Source organism: Melospiza georgiana, chromosome Z (assembly GCF_028018845.1).
Source record: "Melospiza georgiana isolate bMelGeo1 chromosome Z, bMelGeo1.pri, whole genome shotgun sequence".
NCBI lineage: Eukaryota > Metazoa > Chordata > Aves > Passeriformes > Passerellidae > Melospiza > Melospiza georgiana.
This window is the reverse complement of record NC_080465.1, coordinates 78,925,591-78,934,396: the sequence shown is the minus strand read 5'-3', so window position 1 is coordinate 78,934,396 and position 8,806 is coordinate 78,925,591. Positions and strand designations below refer to the sequence as shown.

General features: G+C 38.8%; 1 protein-coding gene across 1 annotated transcript in view; it reads left to right on the top strand.

Annotated features, from left to right (window-relative positions):
• Nucleotides 1–1,864: 1,864 nt before the first annotated feature.
• The window catches only part of RIT2 (Ras like without CAAX 2), a 176,468-nt gene continuing 169,526 nt past the window's right edge, over nucleotides 1,865–8,806 (top strand). Inside the window, exon 1 of the mRNA XM_058043736.1 lies at nucleotides 1,865–2,187. Coding sequence (XP_057899719.1) covers nucleotides 2,085–2,187 — 103 coding nt within the window. The 5' untranslated portion in view covers nucleotides 1,865–2,084. The remainder of the gene's footprint in view (nucleotides 2,188–8,806) is intronic.

Below are 8,806 nucleotides of genomic sequence, written 5' to 3'. Positions count from 1 at the left end.
GTCTGCTCCCGCTGAAATTCAATATTTAGATACCATAATATCATACGCAGCACTTCCTGTTTATGTCCTACTTTATGGGCTGGTGAGAAAACCCGTCTGAGTTCTGGGGTTGCCATCCAGACACAAATACAGGCACCCTGCCCTGGCCCCACAGAGTCACTCGCAGCAGGGCTGGCTCACAGGGCTGGCTCCTCAGGACAGGAGCGGCTCCTGGCTCTGGAGGGTTCCTCAGAGCACAGTGATTCTGTCCCTGCCCCCCTTTGCTGCCTGGCTGAAAGTAGACCATCACACCTGGATTTCTCTCTGTTTTTCCAGGATCTGCTCATGTGAGTATTCCATAAGCAAGAGATGGTGATTTAAAAAGTCCACTACAGAGTTAATATTGCTCTGTATTTAAATTTTTTTTTTCATTACAAGATCAGTTATACTGCCCATGTTTCAAGCATCAGAAATTTTCCTACCTAAGTCGTTACTTTTCTGAGGTTTGTGGGGTTTTTTTTTTTGTTTTTTTTTTTTTTTTTTTTTTTGTTTGTTTGGGTTTTTTTTTGGTTTTTTTTTGGTTTTTTTTGTTTTTTTGTTTTTTTTGTTTTTTTAACTGGGCTGCTTTCTGTTCCATCCATGGTCTCCTAAGTTTTTATTAGGAAGAAAAACAAGTATTCATGTTCTGTTCACCTTCTCCATTCTAATTATTATTATCACCTTACCTCTGTTCTTTTTTAATAAAGTATTTTCTTAGCCCATTAAGTTACCTTTCTAAACTATATGTGCCCTTCAACACTTTTTTCTCTCCTTAATTTTCTTTAAATCATGCCCTCCATCAGTCTATGTTCTTTTTATCGTTTCTCTTTCCATTTTTAATTCTAAGTAATACCGTATGTTTACTCTCTGTGAAATCATTGGAAGAGTGGCTAGATGAAGGTGTCTGACTTCCAAAATACTTCATTAGCTGCTTCTCCTGCTTCCATTTCCATGTCTCCCTAACAGTTACCTCTGTCATGAAAGCCCAGCACTTCCAAAGGAATACAAGCTTTGCTTTGCACTCATTTTGCAGTAGATGCTTTTTGGTCCCTAAAAATATCAAATAACAGTTAAAGCTGGGCAAGTATCTTATTATTTATCATGTTCTTTAAATAGACTAGATGTTCTAAGAACAAAGCCATAAATCAATGAAAAGCTGTTGTGTTTTGTTGTAAGTTTTCACTGAATAATTTCAGTGAGAGATTTTCACACTGAATGTCATTCACCAGCTTGGTAAGATAAGTCACTTGAGATTAGTATGAAATAAATTTTAAAAGTTGGTTTTCTTTACGCCTTTTCTGAATAAACAAATATATCCCCCTGCCTTCAGTCCCTGTCTCCTTGAGAAATTGTATGGAAAAAGGAGGGAAACAACAAGTAAAGTTGTTGGTTTCTTCCCCCACAGTATCTGGTTTATTTATGCAAATAATTGATGCAAATGAACTAAAATGAGTATTGATCTGGGGAAAAATCAAGCCCTAGAAAACTTCTGTGTTTGCAGCAAAACATGAAAAAAAAAGGCTGTTAAAAGTTGTTACTTGTTTCACTTCTAATAGTATCAAGTGTAAAACCAGTAGACTAGATGATTATAGGATGCATATTTAACTCCAAGGTGAGAAGAAGGTTGTCTGGTTTGTTTTAAGATTCAAGCAAGCACTACACAGAATAACAAGCTTCATAATTAAGAAATTTGATCCATTTAATTTTGCTGAAGTATCTGATCCATTTGTTCAGTGACGCTGCAGCCCCAGAGGTACCAGACCTCTTAAGCCTCACAAAACTGCTGCTGTCCAGGAAGAGAAGCAGAGAACGATACGGAGCTGGGAGGGGGCAGAGAGAGATTTTTATTGGAAGCTGTTAAAGTGGTTGCTATGAGACCTTCTCCAGCTAACACAGGCACAGCAGTGTGTGAGGCTGTTAAATCATAGCTCTTGCATTATACCTTCCTTTCCTGCCCTTTTTTTTTTTTCTTCCCTAACGCAGCTTTTATAGTTGTTTAAGATCAGAGAAAACACCTGCCAGTTGCTTTTTCTTCAGTTTCAGTCCCTTCTGCTGCTTCGTGCAAGATGGAGCTAGAAAATGCAATGATCAGCTCCTCGAGCAGCTCTTCAGCAGGCTCCAGAGAGTACAAGGTGGTGATGCTGGGAGCAGGGGGAGTTGGCAAAAGCGGTAAGTTTCAGCAACAATATTTTGGGAGAGAAGGGGTGAATTGGGAGCGTAAAGTTCACCGGAGGAGGACATGCTTTAACGAGGGCTTTCGTCCCTCTTTCTCCTGCACATGGCTTGGATAAAAGACTATAGTTCGTGGCTGGGGCAATGAGTCAGCTTGATTTGTTTCGGGCTGGAACGCTGCGAGCCGTTTTAATTGGTTATTTGTGTAGGGCTGACCTTGGGTGTGCAGTGTGTGAGGAGGGAGCAGCCAGGCTGCTGCTGTGACTTTAGCAAGTGCCCGAGTCACTCTCCCACTTGCTGAGGGCTGCTGGTTTGCTGGACAGCGTGGATGTAACTTGTTGGCCTGAGGGTCCTGGTGCTCAGGCAGAAATAAAACTAGCTGCAAAGTCAGCTGTAGACTGCAGAGTGTGGGGGATGCCTGCAGTGGCTCTTTTCTCTGTATTTTTTAATTTTTTTTTAATTTTTTTTTTTTTCTGAGTGTCATTGTGGCTCAGCTGAGTTTAGTCTCCTCTCTGCTCTGGACAGGTACAGCATGCCTGCCTGAGTCTCACTCCAGGCTATGAGGCAGATTTGCAGCATATTTTAATATCCCTGTGTATAGCTGGCAAGATATGCTAGTGTCTGACAATGATATCTCTTCACAGGAGTCATTATTTTCCCTGGACAGTGTTTTCTTTTTCCCAGATATTATCAGCTTTGATTTATTCTCGCTGAAACCAGCATTCTCTGTTCTTACAAAGACTTTGCTGAACACGCAGAGTTTGTCTCAGAAGTCAGTATATTGAGCTGGCCACACAACAAGAATTTGATTACATCTCCTGGAAATTCAAAAGAACAACAGAAACAAAATTGCAAAAAGCAGGATAATATAATATAATGCATCCCAGCTAGATTCTAAGGAATTTTCAGGATAAATAGTTGTGACACAAAACTGTAATTACTGTGTGTATCAAAAAAGTTTTATTTATATTCAAGCAATAAGATGAAGTATAGGTGCAAAAAGTTAAAAATTGTGAGTGAACATAATTTTCTTTCTGTATCCATAATCTTTGTGGTTTTGTTATACTTGGCTTCAACTTCAGTGGCACATCTTTCAGTGAAAGCTATTTCCCACCAGTATTACTTAACCAAGCAAACAGTTCTTGCACAGATGTTACTATATAATCACCATATAAAATGGGAAAGAACAACATATTGGTGATCTCGGGGTAAATTTCTGCAAATTCAGATTATCTTTTCCATAGGAAAGCAGGTATCCAGGATGTGCCAGCTGGAACTTTCAGTAATTTTTTTTCCTTATTTATGTATCTTTAGTTTCTTTTTTCTTTTTTCTTTTTTTCCCTGAGTGTATCCAAAAGATGGCAGCAATTTCCCCCACCCTCAAACATATGTTTGTAGGAATAATGCAATTTTGAAAACTTGTTCACCACAAAGTATTACAAACTATACAACATTCATAGCATGACTGAATCATAACAATCAAACTTTACACATAAGCAGAGGAATTTCTGAGTTTCCATTTACTATTAGATAAGAGTTGAAATTACAAATTTAGTTACTTCAAATTTCTGTGGTCAGAAAATGTTAGCTGTTAGTTTAATTAGAACAAAGCCTTTATATCTGTAGATTGAACAAGATATGATACCTCTCCAAAGCTGAGAAACACATAATTAACAAGTAGAATTGTGTGGTCTAAAGAAACTAAGATGGATTAAGTGCAAATTTATGAAATTTGATAGGATTATTGAAAACTTTCTCTTGTTATCATGAAAGTGAAACTCCTGCAAGAAAAAAAATACTCCAGGAACTGAATATTATTAAGAGTTCATAAGAAAGGAGGTGGGCAGTTCAACACTTACTGGCTATGAACTTCTGATGTGTAATGGACCTGAAATATTTCAGTAGAATGCTGAAAGATAGTCCAACTGATAGAATTCAGAGAGAGATAAAAAGTAAAAATAGATGTCATCCTATAAATCATTAATTCATTCTGACAGTTACATAAACAGGATTAATTTACACTGGATTAAAAACAGAAAAAGGCCTTAATGACTACTTTCATTGTACGAGATGAGCTCTGCTTTCCCCTAGTGATCTAGATTCAATGTGTCCAGAAAATTATGAATTTAGCCATAAAAGCAAATCAGAGTAGAATAAGGATGAAAAAAAAAAAAAAGTTCACTTCCAATTTTGATTTTGAGAAATCAGTGATACGTGGTTTAATATATTGATAACATCCTGCCTTCTTTTTCCCATCTTGTCCTTCCTTCTTTGAAGTCTTGATAAAAACAGTAACAGCTGGGGTTAAATTACTGAGTGGGAAACCTCTCTCGGATGAAAGCCTTTCCATCCCTCAAAACATTAAATAATTCAGGTTTGGAATGAATTTTCCATAGGAACGAAGCTGCAAAAATGTTAGATTTCTTTTTACCCTGGATGTAGTTCACTTCCAGATGTCCCGTGGGCATTTTGGTATTGTTGTTCCAACCCTCCCCTGCTCTCTACCTGTGACACTTGTGCATGGGAATGAGGAGGAGGAGACCAAAAATGGTTGTTCTTCTGTCATTGGATTAATCAGGCCTGCTCAAAGATGGCAGACAGTTCAGGAGGACAGCCAACATCCTTTTATTTTTCCTGTTCAGTGTTGAGTAAATTTCACAGGAGTTGGTAAAAGATGAACTCTGTGTATCCCAGTCTGACACCCATCACATGCAGAGCAATAATGTGTAAACAGCAAATGGTCTGAGAGTTGTTACTTAAGGGTTCTCACATTTCAAAATCAATTCTGGAAAACGAATATTAATTTAAAAAAAAATCAAATCTGACATTAATTTATAGGAGGGGAAAAAACACCACCTCAAAACCCAGCTCTGGAAGAAACAGGTAATAGTAATGTCTAATGAAAATGTACGAAGCTAGCTGTAAACTTTTATAGGAGTTGATTTCTGTACTGTAATTATGGGATATAGATTCCCTAGAATGAGTTGTTCCTGCTAAGACATATGAAAACAGATTTTTTTTTGTTTTCAGAGCAACGTGTTGATTTCTTGTGTTGTCTAAGTGATGCTCATCATCAAGAACATCCAGTACAAGCTGATGCAAGTTCAGACCAAAAATATGCTAGAACCAATAATTAAATTGAAATTAAACTGAAGTGAATAACATAAATTTTGTATTGACTGTCATTCAATTACAGTCCATATCAAAATTATGTACATCTAATTTTAGTTATATTTCAATTAAGAATGTGAATTTGGCATCTGTTCTCTGCTCTGTTGACAAATATCAGGCCACCTCAGTGCCACTCAAACTTACATAATGTTACCTGACATAGACCTCAAACCCTGAGAACCTTGGAGATTCTGAAACCCATTTTGCTCACAAATACCTTTAGAGAGCAGTAAACAAGGTGCTGTCATGGTCCTTGCCTGATGCAGATCAGACCTCTGGGGTTAGCTCTGTTTTTCAGTGTTACAAATGAAAAACATGCACAAAAGAGCCCTTCAATCCCATTGCTGCTTTATATTTAGCAAACCTGTTACACTGATAACAATACTTAACTGCAGCACATTCTGCAAAACATTAGTGATGATTAACCCAGGGCTTGCTAAGTGACTGCTAAAATGAATAAATTGATGTTCCTTTGCAACTGAATAAAATAAAAAACCTCCCTCTGATGAAAAATTATTACCTAAGCAATCTCCAAACAATGATCAGGTTGCACTGTAACCCACCTTTATGTGCATCTTCTTGGCTGAATAAAAATATTGTTTTAGTGTTTTCTTGGTTTTTTGTTTGATTGTTTTTTCCCTAACTCTGGTTAAAAATGATTTATTTAAGGCTGAACATGATCTACAGTTATTCCAGGCAAATAAAATTAGACGTTTATACATAGCATAGGCTTATCATAGGTGTAAATTTAATTTCTATTTAGCCGTCTTATGGAAGTTTATTTCTCACACAGATTGCCAGATGATCTGTTGCCACCATACAATATTTGAAGATATTTTTAAATAATTGCTTAAAGACTTTTGTAAAACTAATATGTTTCCTGTTTAATTGTATATGGGAAAGTAATTAGAAATGTATTTTCAGGCTTCAATCTCAAAAAGAATAAAAAAATGGAAGAGAAGAAATTGAGAAAAGATTCTCTCAAGGATATTGGAGGAATAGTGTGAGGAAATGTATTCTCAGACTGGGCTGTCTAAAGGAGGCATTCCTACCCATTGATTTCCCTGATTTTTGTTTTGTTTTGTTTTGCTTGTTTTTTTCCAGTGAGGCATAAAGGCTGTGTTTCTACAGATGCAGGTGACTCATCCAATTAATTTCAAGATCATGTGTACACAATAAGTTCCAAAATGTGTGAAAACAATTATGTTCTCTGTGATGTGGGAACTTTAGTATGAGGAATTAGATTAAATCTGCAATTTTCTTTCATTTATGTGCTCAACTGCCTTTTTTCTCTGGACTGGCTTTGCCTCTTATTCTGCCTTGATAAAGCAAATTATGCGCCTATTATTTTCAAGCACGTCCTCATAACGAGAGTCCCCAGTAAATAGAGCACCATGGAGTGTTTGCTGTTAAGCTGGCCCACTGCAGCTGTTTGCAAACTCCCTGGAGGTAAATTAATGTACGATCAAGGTTACACTGAAAAGGATGGAGGGCAAGGGAAGAGGTTCCACTGGTATTAAAAGTGCTGAGCTTGAAAAGCACCACTTGGGCCTGCTGATGCTGTTCTTACCCCACCACTGGGCTTGGTGTCACAGAGCACTCTCCAGACATTGATCAAACACCTCAGCAGCCTTTTATTTTTTAATTCTTTTTTTTTTTTTTTTTTTTTTTTTTTTTTTTTTTTTTTTTTTTTTTTAGGGTGTTGGTTTTGATTCAGTTTCTCATTTTCCCCAGGAATATTCTCAGGTATAGCTGTGCTTCCCTAAATGCCTGGTAAATGAATCAAAGGAAAGGGTCTGGCCTTCTCTCATGTCCTGAGGCAAGCCAATCGCCAGGATGAAGGTGCTGGGTTTAGTTACTTCTCAGTATGAGTCCAGGTGAAAAAAGTTCCCTTTCAAGTGCTTGGGCATGCTGTGCATTAGAGTTAAGGCAAGCTAAGTCCCTTTTTTACCCCTCAAAGTCAACACAAGTGTAGTTTTTGCTGTTTTGATTTTTCCTTCTTCCCTTCTAACTGCAAAAAATTACAATTTTCATTTAAGTGGAGAAAAAATGGAAATATTTATTAACAAAGACACAGATCTGCATGCCATCTGAATATAACTGATTGTTCCCTTATCATTCTCTGTCTGAAAAGCAAACAAACAAACAAAAAAAGTAATCCAGATTTTTATTTCCTCAGGTGTTTCAGGGAAATTATTCAACTTACTCAGATTTAAAAAGAAATAGAAAAGGAAGGATGAAAAAATATTTTTTTTTACTAGATGCAATCTTCCTTCTTGGTAACAGTTCTGAAAGGGTAAGGGTACTGACCATTCAAAATGACATATAAATTCCTCTGGTCACTTCACGGTGCTGTCTGCACAGTTCTAATGCAGAATTGCAGGCGATTCATGCTGTCATGGTTTGACACTGGCACAGAGTCAGTGCCCCCATGAGAATACCCTCTCCCTGGTGTCTGCTGTGAGATGTGACCAGGAACAAGCAAAGCAGGCCTTCACTTAGGGAAAAATTTATTAACTAAACTACAAGTAAAAAGAAACACACAAGGAAAATGAAAACTTCACAAATACATCTCCTCCTCCTCCTCCCCACCAAATTCCCAATACAATACATTCCCCAAAATCACCAACTCTCGGTCCGGCACCACATTTCAAACAATCAATCCTCAGTTCATGAAGAGGAGAAGGAGTCATTCTTGTGCCATGGTGGCCTCTTCCTTCATGTCCAGTGCTCTCACCACTGTGCATGGACCAGGGCTGCTTCTAGGGTCATCTTTAAGGATGCCTTGTCTCATTCCAAAAAAAGGCACAGTCTCTTCTTCAGGACACCTGTATCCCCCACATTTTTTCACTCCCTGGGGCCAAGGGGTACCGACACTGAATCCTCCTGGTTCTGAGGCCTTGCCTCCCCCTGGACTGCAGCCTCTGTATCACAAGGAAACAGTCCATGGCTATACAAAAAAAAGAGCCCAGCAAACATGCCCCTCCATCTTCTCCATTCCTCTAACATCTCTCTCACTTGCCCAGACCTTCATCACTTGCCCATTTCCTTATTCATCCTCTACTCTTATCTCTCTTCTAGGAAGGGCCAATGTTCCGTAAGGTTTTCATTGTCTACAAGCAGCTGGGCTCTTTCTCAGTGCACCCCCCCCTTCGCTGCAGGCCGTGCTGTGCCGGCAGCGCATGATATCAAATCCCAAGATAACAGTCCCTGGCTCTCTCTCTGTCTCCCTCTCTCTGTCTGTCTCTCCCAGAGAAGGCTGCCCAGTGCCTCTGGGTACCTCTCTCTTCCACCCTTCCACCCTCAGGGCCAGGCCTACCTCTCCCAGGCCTCATGGCTTTCCCCTCCCCTGGCCCAGCCAGCAGCTGGGCCGGGGCAGAGCTCCAAACCCTTTTCCCACCAGAAATACAAAAAGAGCCTCCTAAGGGAGAGCCCTGCTTTTAAC